The sequence below is a fragment of the Ceratosolen solmsi genome, unplaced genomic scaffold (genome assembly GCF_000503995.2).
Source record: "Ceratosolen solmsi marchali unplaced genomic scaffold, CerSol_1.0 scaffold27, whole genome shotgun sequence".
NCBI lineage: Eukaryota > Metazoa > Arthropoda > Insecta > Hymenoptera > Agaonidae > Ceratosolen > Ceratosolen solmsi.
In genome coordinates, this window is record NW_011948426.1 from 1155222 (window position 1) to 1169728 (window position 14507).

The 14507-nt window shown below is 31.8% G+C and overlaps 1 protein-coding gene across 1 annotated transcript in view; it reads left to right on the forward strand.

Moving 5' to 3' along the window:
- The window catches only part of LOC105363081 (FCH and double SH3 domains protein 2), a 29040-nt gene extending 16066 nt beyond the window's left edge, over positions 1–12974 (forward strand). The window contains exons 8-22 of the mRNA XM_011500673.1: positions 17–145; positions 845–967; positions 2206–2309; positions 2820–2964; positions 3505–3582; positions 3658–3709; positions 4462–4565; positions 5226–5400; positions 5925–6109; positions 7012–7257; positions 8141–8419; positions 10861–10960; positions 12329–12457; positions 12541–12575; positions 12960–12974. Coding sequence (XP_011498975.1) covers positions 17–145; positions 845–967; positions 2206–2309; positions 2820–2964; positions 3505–3582; positions 3658–3709; positions 4462–4565; positions 5226–5400; positions 5925–6109; positions 7012–7257; positions 8141–8419; positions 10861–10960; positions 12329–12457; positions 12541–12575; positions 12960–12965 — 1890 coding nt within the window. The 3' untranslated portion in view covers positions 12966–12974. The remainder of the gene's footprint in view (positions 1–16; positions 146–844; positions 968–2205; positions 2310–2819; positions 2965–3504; positions 3583–3657; positions 3710–4461; positions 4566–5225; positions 5401–5924; positions 6110–7011; positions 7258–8140; positions 8420–10860; positions 10961–12328; positions 12458–12540; positions 12576–12959) is intronic.
- The last annotated feature ends 1533 nt before the right edge of the window (positions 12975–14507 follow it).

Consider the following 14507-nt stretch of genomic DNA (forward strand, 5'->3'; position numbering starts at 1 on the left):
TTTTAATTGTCAAAAGGTGAGTTCGAAGAGAGACGCATTGGAGGAAAAGTCAACGGGAGCGCGTAACGACTACTTACTTGCACTTGCCGCAGCCAATGCTCATCAAAACCGATACTTTGTAATCGACTTACAGAGTACAATGCAAGTGAGTGCAATTTTAATTACCTTTCATATTTATGCGAATGATGCATATATTCTTTTCACTTCAACTTTATGAATAAGGAAGGGAAAAGGGTGAGAAAGTGGCCAAAAACAAATTTTTTATAATCTTACTTTATACTCTGGACAAATTCAGTCGTCTTACACTAGGATAATCAACTTACTTTAAAATAATAATTTGTAATAATTAACATGGAGGAAATAGAATTTTTTTTAACGAAAGGAGAGTAAAGAGAAATTATATTTAAAAAAAAAAATGGTCCTTATAGAAATTATGAAAAAACTTGCACTGTATTTACATAAAATATCATTTTATTTGTATGACAAATATACCATTTCAGTTTAATTCAATTTTATTTTCATTCCATGAAATTTTAATGGAATACATAAGTTTGTATAAGGAAACTTAATAAAGGGCGCACGCGTATTTATTGAAATTCGTTGAACATAATTTTTTAATTGAAACACGTCCTTATTGACTGATTGTAATAGAAACCAATTTTGAATTTCCTTTTGAAGCAATTACATCATTTGGGCCTCTCTCCTCGCGTACGAATCTTCGTCACTTCTCTCATAGGCGCGCTAATTTAGTTTATAGACCATAGAAGAACGTTGTAAAGGTTTTTAACGAGCGAATCTATGATGATTTTCTTCTTCAATTTATTTTTTTCTTTTTCATTTTCAGTATCTCGAGCAAGGGGTTTACGACAAAGTGGCTGAATATTTATCGCTCATGGGTCGCACGGAATTACTAACCTGCATGGCAATGCAAAACAGTTTTGGTAAAATTCGCGATCAAGCGCAGCAGGTGAGTATTGGCTTTTAATTTTTAACTACCCGCATCAAGTTCAAGTAAATACTCAACGCCTTCTTCTCAATATTTATCCTATGAGATCTTTGTAAAACTTCTTTGATGTTATTTGAAAGTACTTGTAATTGCATTTTATTGAATTATATTTTGGAGACAAAATGATTGCGGTACTTGAAAAATTCATAATATCAATATTCATAGTTCTATACGACAAATTGGAAATACTATTTTGATATTACACACGTGTTGTAATTATATTTACTTTAAATTATAATAAATAAAAGGAATCAAAGGTATATTAATTGAAATCGAGTAAATCGATAGTGTAATTATTATCTTATCTTATCCAATCTTCTTATTTTCTTATAAAAATCGAATCAATTTATTTAATTTAGTAATTTCATATAGAATAATTGAATCGAAAAACTAACGTATCGAACTAAGCGTATCTAAGATACTTGATATTATAAACATTTTAATGGTTTGAATTTTGCCATTAAAGAGCTATTTTTTAAGAAAATTTAGATAGAAATTTTAAATATATATAAGTGTAAATAAATATATATGTATAATATATAAATAAAATAAGATTTGAAAATAAGATATTGAAAACAACTGGCAGTCTTTTTTTTTTTTTTTTGTTTTTTTTGCTTAATGTCAATCCTACGTGATTATTTTCAATAACAACAACAACAACAAAATAACAATCATAATAGCGATAAAAAAAACTACTACTCTTAAACTAAATGAAAAAAATTTACGCTTTTAAATCAGTCGAGTAATAATTTTCATTGTTTCAATTTTTACATAAAGTAAGTAAAAAATAAAATCAATTAGTTTCACTGATTATTATGATAAGCTTTCAAATTCCCAATATATTTTCAAATATATCAACAAAATTGAAATGAAAAATACGACTTATAAATGAACGAGCCAATTTACAATATAAAAATGGAAACACTAGTTATTTAAATAATGCGTTTAGTGCTTTTTCGTAAAATTCATGGATAAAAATCAAATAAATAACTACAGATTTTTAACGAAAATTTGACGAACGATTTATTTACGAAATATAAATGCATTATATTATCGTAAACTGCAGAATTGATTTAATTTCCATTGCCAAGATTATAATCTAAATCACATGCATATATCTCATATTATGAGCAGAAAAGCTAAAATTTTCTACACCTTACATTTTTAACCTTAGATGAATTTCTTTCTGTCTGTTACAGCTTACTAGGGAATATAATATACAGTGCTGTTGCCTGTATTATCCTGTTTTAAAGCAGCATATACAGTATGAATACGAGCCATGCGATAACGATCAAGTTGATAGGTAGGCGAATAACGAAAACGGACTATATAATTAATTTCTATTCCGAAATATGGTTTATCGTATAAATTTTCATTTGCTTTTCTCGCTTATGACTATAGATAAGCTTGCACTTTCCTTTGCTATTGTATTTCAAGTATAATGGTTAAAGAGTTCGGTATTTCGTTGTATTTTGCCCGTTCGTTAGGCATTTTAATGAATAATTGGTTCAAACTTTGGCTTCTCTCGTCAAAAGAATTTTCAGAGAATACGATTAAATCCGGTTAATAGTAGATTCCGTATTGTAGGATTGCTTCAAATTGTCATTGATTAAGTTACCATTATGGAATTGAATATAAAAGTAAATCATTTTTTTGTTTTTGTTTTTAACAATTAATCAATACAAAGTTACAAATAATTCAAAGTACCAAATCATTACTTGCTCTAAGCTCCTGAGACATGAAGTAAAAAAGAAAAATAATGATTCGTCGATCATGTAATACATTATCAATGTTTCAATTAATAATTATTCAGGATAACAGCTGATAATGCGGCGGCGCAAACTCTCAGCAAAGAAGCGCGTCGTTGGGCTACGAAAATTGCTCGGGAAATAAACACTTATAGAGAAAGCAATAGAAAACTAATAGCACATCAGCAACTGCGCGAGTCTGGTCAAAAGGTTTGTATTGACAGTTTGTTATATCTATTTAAACATGGATTTATAATGATCCATAAGATCCATACTAATGTGTACAATTATTTAATTCACATTAACGGGCCCCAATAATTGTATATTTAAAAGCGTAATAAGTATTCAAGGAGCTCTAACAATTTCATTATTACAATCCCATAAATGCCCTATCGCTTATTAAATAATTGATCATCGATTATATCAGCTTTCATGGCATTACGGATAATCTCTAACTGCAATTCTTTTCACGAACATGCACATAATAATATCGTAATCAAAATCGATGTTTTCTTTCCATTGTACCTCTTGTAATTGAACAATAATTCACAAATCAATTAATACAATATCCAGTAAAAATCCGACTCCGTGTCGTAATACAACGGAATTACAACAACAACAACAACAACAACAAAATCGCGTTATTACACATGTCATGAAACGAAATATTCAATATCGACTTTTTGTTTTAATGTAATTAAAGCGCATGCAATATCTGCATAAAATTTGGAATGAATTGTTTCACTTCAGACTGATCCTAATGATCCAAATGGGCCGGACCTGGAAACGAAAATTGACGAATTGCGATCAACGATGCGGAAAGCAGAGGTAGAGAGTCATGCACATGTAAATTCTCGTACGCTCGCGAGGCAATAAATTTTAACGATTGACGTCCTTTTTCAGACCGCAAAAATGAAGGCGGAAGCACGTATAGAATGTCTGCGAAAAGGCGGAGGTTCGTATTGCATATAAATAAATATCTTACTAACGAAAAAAATTGTACTTAAAATTTTAATCTTGTGACTTTGGAGCCTCTGCGCAATATTTTCAATAATAAAATTATTTTTTTTTTTTTTTTTTTTTTTTTTTTTTGAAAATAACGATTGTCAACGGTTGACAACGATGATAACATGAAACGGATAATTTCGTACGATTAATCTATTCCGTCCAAATTCCGGCTAAATCTTTAATTTAATCATAGAGAAATTTGAATTATCCCATTTATTCTATGTATTATTTGATTTTACAAATTGAATAATGAGCTCGATAGTTGTGAGTTACCTATATTTTTTGTTACTCCGAAATATTAAGAAAATCTATAAACTACCAACTTATTTAATATATCAATCCATAAATATCTTGGAATCTATTGAAATGATAAATTATTTCGATAATATTAAATTCAAAACTTTCATACAATTGTCGCAACATACGTTTTAATTGCATCAATAATAATAATAATAATAATAATAATAATAATAATAATAATAATAATAATAATAATAATAAGGACGACGACAATGACGACGAACCATTTACAAAAGAAAAATCCATCCAATCCCAGAAACCAAATTACAGCTCTGTTTCAATGTTTTATTGTCGTTTAATTGCAATCTCATCATTTCTTTCTTTCTATTGTTTGTTTTACTTCTTTTTTTTACGCATGGCCGTTCCTCTACCCACTACGGAAATAAATAACAAAAATAGTCAACGTGGACGAGTGGCTACAAGAAGTGGAAACGCTGAGTGTGCAGGACATACCGCGCTCGGCTAGCTCGCTGTCCATCAGAACCGATGCTTCCGGCAATGCGGTAATTAAATTTCCTCTCTTTCTTCTGTCTTTCCGCGCTGTAGTCTGGACCTCTTTTACCCAGACTCCAACATTACAGAATATCCCGGCCTTTGTGCGCGTCTCGACGTAACTCTTTCTCGATGCTTGCTCGAAGAATTAGTGCATAATTAGTGAACGTCCAATCATCCCCTCACTACCTTCTCCTCACTACCCTCCGATACCAATAAATATGAAAAATGCAAGGGATCGCGCTAATTGTTCGTTAACGGTGCAGAAGTCGGGGCTGTCTTGCACAGAGCTCCAAGGCTAAATCTCTGGCGTTGATAATATCTAATGTGTCGCTTATATCGTCGTCCTTGTAATCGATGCTCCCAACCTATTCACTATTTTAATAACAAATTTTTTGCAAGTAGTAGGTCAAAAGTCAAGTTAAGTAGGTTATAAAAATTCGTATACGTATTGAATAATAATAGGTGGACCGTTATTGGCATTATAACTAATCATAGAGATCCCTTACTCCGCGCGATAGTTCCGCACTTCTGTACATTCATAAACTACGGGCAAGAGAGATCCCATCATAAAGTCCTGTCGGGACACGCATAAGGCTTGCCACGAGCTTACGACGATGATACGGTTATTCGATTTACGTTGGGGCAATAAAATTGAATTACGTGCGCAGGAGCAGCCATCGTCGGATTCGTTTTACGACAGCGATAACGACGCCGGAAGCGATTTGACGACCGTCGAAAGGCCAGGACGCGGCTCCTCAGCGGGCCATCACCAGCAGCAACTGCAGGATGACGAGGACTCGGGTGCCGACGAGCGCCAAAGACACGATAGCGCCGAGGTCGATGGTAAGACACATCTTCATTGCCGTTGGACTATGTGTATTTTGCGGGGAAAATTGCTGAAAAGCGTTCATAAGGGTGAACGGATACTTGCTGATAAATAAAATTAAAATGGCACTAAAGGGAATTGGGATGGGAGTGATTATGATACGTCAACATGTAATCAATGATTATCTTACCGAATTATCATTTCAATTTAAGGTTTGAGCCCCACTAATAACTCAGGTAGTTATCACGTTATATACATATATATATATATATATATATATATATATATATATATATTTTTTTTTTTTTTTTCTAAAAGTAATACAAAGGCTAGATAATAATACATTAAGTAATAGATAGAATTTGAACAACGATTATTACATTTAATCGAGTATTCGCCAAGTAAGTGCTTCTACGCTAAAATAATTGGGCATACGCGAGCAACTGTATGTCTAGACGCTTGAGATGTAAAAACGTCGCGTTTTTCTTAAAAAGTCCTTGTAAACCATAGAAATCCTTGAATAAGATAATGTGAATTGCAGCTCTATTGGAGCAAGAGAAACAGAGAATAGATGAGATAACGGCAGGTTGGGACGATCCGACTTCGGCCGACTGGGGCAACGAAGAGAACAGCAACGATCGCGGAAATATCGCCGATGTTCACGCGACGTCCGACACCATTTTGGGTCAGAACATCTATAAATGCACCGCACTTTACTCCTACACGGTATGGATTTTTCGTATATTTCTTTTAATCTCTTTTTTCATCGTCACGGCGATGAAATAATTAGATTAGGAAAGAGACTGGTTTTGTAATTTCAATGGATTTACGAAATCTCGTGAATACAATGAATTTTCATCCATGTCATCATTGAAAATGCAAAGGGTCATTTAATGACACACATTCGTGTAGTGAAATGCGCTACTAAAGTCAAAAATAATAATACGCACTCGCACAATCCATTTATTTTGTTTTTTTCAAATTTCTCAATAATTCTTATATCGACATTTTTTGGCCAATTCAAGCATACACTGAGGAATTTTCATTACTTCACCAACGATTACACCTCAGTCGTTAAAGATATCATCCTACGAAAGCTTAACGTTGTCGATGAATAATTAATTAATGGGGAATAAATGCTGTACTAATCATCTACAAATGACACTTGCGCCGATTCCATTCCATCGATCGAATTCCATTAAACAACATCATTTAATAAATAATAAATATAATCGCGCATTTGAATAGTTCTTTTGAATGTTGAATAAAACATCTAGTGATCAAAGGATAAATCATTTAAAATCGCGAATCAACTGCCAAACGGGGCCAACTGCCGATTTTATTGTTCGGCTCAACCACGAATAATCAAGTCAATGTCTTGAATAAAGAGCAACGAATTCGCGGACAAATATGTACGAAGTTTGTCATCCAGATGTCGTCCATTGAAATCCCATATGCCAACTTCGACGCCCGGACATAAGATAATACGGGATATCCGCGTTAGGTTGCGAAGCTCGCCAAAACAGATCATGAATAGTCGTCCTCTTCGGCTTCCCGATCGTCCCAGCAAAGTCACGGAATAAAATCTCGTAAGGGTAGCTTCGAATGATCATCTATGACTTACGTAGGCGCAAAATCCGGACGAACTATCGATCGTGGAGAGCGAGCAGTTGGAGGTCGTCGGCGAGGGAGACGGCGACGGATGGCTGAGGGCGCGCAACTATCGGGGCGAGGAGGGCTACGTGCCGCAAAATTACTTGGACGTGGAGCACGAGCCCGAGGCCGGTCAACAAAGCGGCCTCACCTCCCAGACCCCCGGGCTCATGCAACAGATATCCTTCTCCTCGGTCGACTACACCATCGACGACCACGACGCCATCGACCCTGATGCCCATTTCCAGCAGCAGCAGCAGCAGCAGCAACAACAACAACAACAACAACAACAACAACAACAACAACAACAACTGCTGCTGCAACAACAAGAGGAAGAAGAGCAGCAACAGCAGCAACAGATGGTAAGAAATCCGATTGTCGACAAAGGAATTGCACCAGACCTTTAACGAATTAAATTGACATAAATCATCCCTTGATTAACTTACTTCGCCTCTTTGATTATACGATATTTCACTTCCTTTGAGCCAATTGGATTTTACATCAACTAATCGAAATTTGTGATTTATATTAAACAGAAATTTATTTAATCGGTCTTTCGACTTGGATTATAAAATAATGTAGCTGAGCGAGTGTTTAACGGTATCTCGGGAACAAAACAATAATTAGTCAATTTGACTAAACTTGTTCGTTTAATGGTCATTAAGGAGAGTAAAAATATTTTAATAAACACCATTCGCAATAAATTTGACATTGATATGACCATGGACACTAAATTTCTTCACCTTATTACTAATGCGATAGCGCCCATTACATAATTATAATATTTACAACCATACTATCTATTTAGGCTGGTATTTTCAAAATTCTTAAAAGTAGCTCAGCATCATAAGCGCGCGTTCGCTCAATGCAATCTCAAAGATTACTTTTTCTATCACTATTATCAAAGATTACTGGAATACGTAAGCCATTCCAACGAACGATCGGTAAAATAATCCAATAATTTTTTTCGGCTCGATACTGGAAGATCCACGAGCGGATTACCAAACGATATCTATTCATAGCGGTTAATCGATTTATAATTAAATATCGAAGGCAACGCCGAGACAAACGTTAGCTCAAAAAGCACGTGCAATTGCTGAACGACAGGTGGTGGACGAAACTGTGGTACCGGCGTCCATAACCGCGCCTGCGCAGAACCACGTGGACGACGGACGGGAGTACTGCATCGCCCTGTACGACTACGACGCGACCAGCTACGAGGAATTGACCTTCATGGAGGGCGACATTATAATAGTGTTGAAGAAGATGCCCCACGACATCGACGACGGCTGGTGGGAGGGCGAAATCAATGGACAGCAAGGACTCTTCCCCTCGCTGGTCGTCGAGCCCTGCGCACCCGACGGCTCACCCCTTACACCCGAGGTGCGTCCCTGAATATAAGATACTGTCCAGGTTGACTTGAATCGGGTTGTCGCTGCCAAACTTTGAGTATACGTTGCTACCAACTCGCGTTGGATTTGCATGGGAGCGCCTATATACCGCGGGGCTCAACATTTTTAAATACTTGACGAATGGTCGAGAGTGCGTAGGGAGTATTGCGAGATCGCGAGAGGACTGGCAATGATTTAAGCTATCGCGACATCTCGTCGTCACGCGGACACTTGATTATTAAGGACAAGCAGCAAACCTAATAAAGTAGTGTGACGTGTGTTGGGTAAAGAATATAAGTAGGCGCTCGGTCGGTAAGAGAGAAACGCCGGTAAAAATCGAGCTTTTAAACCATTTAGAGATATTAGAATGGCAATTTAAAGGATTTGTAAACTGTTCTTGAAGGTTTGCTTGTACGGTAGTGAAAGTATAAAAATGAAGCAAGTATTCGATGAATTTGCTCGTGCGTGAACAAGTTATACTATTAAAATTAATACATCGCCAGTGTTGAGTGTACATATTAAAATGCAAAAGAAATTTTCTCGACAAAAATAATTATAACTGCATATCTTCGTGATTTGTTTCGTTTAATCTCCAAATAGAATAAAACAATTTTTCCTAAATCTAGGTATAATTAATGGAGATAAAAAAATTATAGGAAGCTTGTTTTAAATAAAAAGTCACTCAAAAGAAAATAGTTTATAGCATGAAAAAATATAAAAACATGAATTCTCAAGCAAAAATCTTTAAATTTAAAAGGGTGGATAATTTTAATGAAAGACAGCGTTAAAAGTCAGTTCATAAAAGATTTTAACGGAGTCTATTGAATAAAGTGCAGTCTTAAGAAGGACAATATTTTTGCCTAAATATAAATATAAAGACTTTTATGCTTTAAATTTACTTTTTTCAGTCAATACTCTACATTCTAAGTATATAGCAGAGAATATAACACTGACATTAGTAAACTCTTAGTTTGATTTTTACATTGATCTACTCTTCTATTCGTTCCCAACTTAATACACTATAATTATGTAATATCTCCGTCGATATCTTCGAGGTCATTTGGGCAATGGTATCACGAGTTGTTTTTTTTTTTTTTTTTTTTTTTTTTTTTTTTCATCGAAATACACAAAACGGTTTTGACCGTTTATTCGAACGTATAATGATTACATTGCAAGCGCAGACGAGTACTTAATTCCCCGCGTAACGTCAATTTAGGGAATAAATGAATTTTCAATGCTATTTTTTGCGACTGATAATAATTTCAAGTTCCGAACAACGATTAATTGCCTCTGTACTTATTGAGCGCAATTACGTGAAAATGAAATAGGATTTTCGTAACGAGTCCAAAATCATGGTCAAATGAACAATATATTAGTTATTAAGTTGCATTTGCCTTTATGTAATTGGAGTTTTTCCATTGGCATAATCGAACAAAATTCAGTATTTGATCCTAGTCGCGTACAGAATTTCAGAATTTGGAAAATTTATTTAAAAACTCCAAATGTAAACTAGAATAAGGTATTGAATTTGAAATGTTGAACAAATCATCATATATCTGCGGATAATCTCGTTTTCACTATTATAATGATCTATAATAGCATTATTTATTTCATAAGGGACAACTAACGTCCTCTACAATATCAGAATCTGTAATTTGCAAGGTCAGCAAGCTCTTGTTATCTAGAGAATACAGCGGTGTAAGTATACTTAGCGGTGCTCAACGATCAATTGAAATTCAACTATCTTTAACTTTATCAACTAGGAAACTAATTGACCCAACATTCAAAGACAGCAACGCATTGTTTAAACAAGAAATATTTCCCATCTAATTTTGAACGTTAGTGAAGCTCGTGAATAATGCACACGAAATAAGAAACATTTTAAACAAAATTCTTTATATTTAACTTTAAATACAGATTGCAATGTATTTTGTAAATATATATACACTTTGCCTTGAATTCATCATCTACGAAGGGAATAAATATTTTTTTATATTTCAATAACTATACGTTCGAATATAAATGGACTTTGACCTTGAATGAACAATTTAAGAAAGTATATTTGAACAAATCGTTGTTTCTAAAATTAAAGGCCGTAAATTCAATTCAAATACTTTATACTAAAATCTCGCGGCTGACAATATAAATGTACGATAAACAAAGTCTTACAATCTAATATCAATTACCTCTATAAATACATTATTCCAATTACGGATGACAAAAAGCTTAATAATAATAACCATTGAAATACGAAAGATAAAAGCAATAACAAAACTAAAGGTCTGATGCGAGTAGAGATCGGTTGGAAAAATTAAAGTATACGGCTTAGAAAGTCAGCGCTTTCGATAATACGAAGCCAAATAAATCTATTTAGCGTCAGCAAACACGATGCCTATCTATACGCATAACATAAAGCGTAATTGCATTTGGCAGGAGGATGTAACGCCGCCGAGCTCTGCACCCCCTGTTTTCACCCCTCCGGAAATACCGGAGTTCGTGCTGAACGAGGAACTCGCCCAGTCGCTCATGAACGGTAAGTACAGCATATTAGCAATTATTTATATAAAAATTCTCTTGTTTTTGCCCCTGGTCTTTGCATATATCTTTTGCGATCGAACTTTTAGTGATCAGTCATTTTTACGTGTCAAATTTGAAGAAAAAAAAAAATCAAATGTTAAAAGACGTTTCGGATCAAATAAAAAAATTCTTTTAATGGAATATTCCATCTTCTAAATTTTAAATGTTTACCTACTAATTTATTCCATGCTCGTGTATATGGCCACAGGATTGTTTATAATATTGCATTAACAAATTAAAATCGTGCTTAAATAATGCAATGTAATATGTATTTTACTCATTTCTGTTACAATTATTCAAATAAGGTCAATCGTTTAGAATCTTTTCATTTGCATTGATTTAGCAATGATGGCTAATTTATAACTATTATAAATTAATAATTAGTTTGCATACGTTACAAATGTGATATTAATGTAATCGTTCGTAAGAAGATATTTAGGCAGTGAAAAATAATTTTTTAGATAAGCGTGAAGATGATAGAGAGAAAACTAATTAATATAAAGATAAAAATTGCATAAGTATTATGAAAGAATGATTATGAAATAACTTATACATTTCTCAAATTAACATTATCCATTTATCGTTATAATTGTGAATGCAATATTAACGTAGAAAATATAAAACTTTTGTATAATGTTAGAGGAATACATTAATTTAATTTAATACTTGTGCAATGATAAAAATAATAAAATTTAAATCGAAATCATCCGAATAAATTAACACTGTTATTGTAATGATTTTTTCACAATGTCATTCTATAGTTCTAATTTTGCATAAACTTTACATTCATGAATCTTCATTTTCATTTCATTATTACATAATTCAACATTATAATTTTACGGCGAAATTCTACTTCCAGTAGAACCTAATAAAAAATTGTTTTTCTTATTATTTTTAAATGGCACGCTGTGCTAAATTGTCTTATATTGGAGATCTTATGCATTTTCACTTATAGCTATATTGATTTAAAATAAATATTAGCTGTATTTAGAATGAAACAACGTTGCTATAATTAACTTAACGTTTTCATTATAATTTATTATTAAACGAGGCAACGCGAAATTTTTCGCGTTTATGTAAAATTTTTTAATTAAAAGATAAAGGCCTCTTCTTCACAGCTTATATGATATTATTATTATATAAATGTTGTATTATGCGCTAAAGAAACATGACAAAAATGTGTAAAAATCCTTATTATTGAAAGGCAACTAATTTGAGAAGAAATTATAACAAATTGACTCTTTTTTTTCTCTAACCGAAGTACCTTAAATCAATATCTACACAGAATACAAGTAAAAATTATTTAACTTCTTCTTTAATACAGAAATGAGAGAGCGAGGATTTGTCAACGGCGATCAAACGGATAACTTTAACATGAATTTAACAAGGGATCAGAAGGAACAATATGGCCTACAGTTTGATAACGAGAACACAGAAGCACCAGGAATAGTAGGCAAGTTCCTTTATAAATTATCGCTTATATACAAATATTTTCAATTACTTATCATATACGATTTTCATGTGCTTATAATGTAGTGGTGGAAGCTCCCGATGAAAGCAATAATGAGGAGGTATGTCATTATTCTATTATTTATTGTTCAGATAAATTTTATGAATTCCAAATATCATAAATATGTTTTAGTTATTTACCTCAATAATCATAATGAAAAACTGGTTTTGATTTTGATTTAAATCTCGTATTCTATTTCTATAGATTAAAACATTCTTCACTTATTAAAACTTTTTACTTCAATAAATGACTTAAATTATTATGCATTGATTTGTTTAATTTAATTACAAGATACATTAACAACAATCGATTGATCTGATTGTGTATTCACTTGAAACCGTAATTTAAATAGATATCAAATCATTATCAAATACCAAAAAATAACTTCATATTTATAAAGTATAGGTCAATAAAAATGTTTTTACTTGCTTTTGATCCTTCTCAGGAATAATTAATGTAGGTATGTACGACATACGTATTAAAAATTATTGCATGAATTTAACTACAAAACAATCAAATGACACAAATTAAAATCATGTATTGATTAAAAAAAAAAAAGAAAAAAAGAAAAAAAGAAACAAAAATATGTACATTTACGGAAATAATAGCAAAAATATTGTTATTATTTTAATTATTTTCAAACATTAAAATTTCGCTCGTATAGAACAAAAGTAGAGAACTTGGATGTATTTTTTTAAACATATATAATTTAATAATAAATTTAATTATTGTTTAAAAACATTTTTGTTGTTATTAACAGTACAATTTTAATATAATTTTATAGTTATTAAATAAATTTTTTAGATTTATATTTTACTGCTACATTCACCATTTACTAGACATTTAAAACATTATTTTGCATACAGACAATATCACAGTATTTTTTCATACATATATTTTCTTTAAATTATAATTAACATTAACAAATTTTAATCCTACATAAAGATTTGCAATAGTAAGTTGCATGAATGTTTTTCTCAATTTAAATTAGATGCATTTGTTATAACAATTTATTCGTATTTATAAGAGTTTTTTCAATTAACGCTGAAGTTTTTGTAATATCAATGCTTATTATTAATAAAATAAATACTTAATAATATGTATATATATTCGTAAAAATAATTATGAATGTCTGATATTTATGCTACGATTTATATAATTCAAAAATTTTCACATAACCAAAACAGCTTTTGACCCATATTGAAAGTATATTAAGTATAAATAAATTAAATAAAATATAATAAAATAATACTTATTTTCTAGAGGGTGAAAGAAATATTGGAATACGTCATTTTTAATAATTTCTATTCTGCACATTATTTGGTTTTTATGAAATAGTATCACTATACTACATATAAATGTATAATTAATCTCATTAACAGGAGAATAATTTTCATTACATAATAGCTAGTATTAAAGCATTTTCAGTGTAAATTTTCATCGTAAAATATTCACTATTATACATTTTGCATGTATAATTTTAAAAACATAAATTCACATGTGTGCAAAAAATATTAAAAACTATTTGATATAAATGGAAAAATACTGTATGGTATATCATAAATTAACTTATTTTTCATTAAAAAAAAAAAAGTACTATGTAGAGCAAATTACGGATATTTTGTATATACTCGCCTGTAGTAGAATGCAGCATGAAAATCCAAATGGAAAAATGTCTAAATTCAAAAAAGAAGAAAAAAGAAAAAAAATGAAAAAATTCTAAAATCAACTTGCTCCTAAATTTAATGATGAATTTTATTATACGAATAATAAGTCGACGTAAAAAAACATGTAACGCAATACGTTAAATTAAAATGATGAATTATTTAATTTGATACAGATATTATCTACTTAGAATGTCTTGTAAAGAGTAAATCGTCCATAAAGTTGTGCGACTTTTCCATCTGCTTTTTTCATGAAAAACTTTAGAAAAAAAAAGAGACAAAAAAAACAAGCAAATAAGGCCCTTTATGTGATAAAAACTAACAAACAA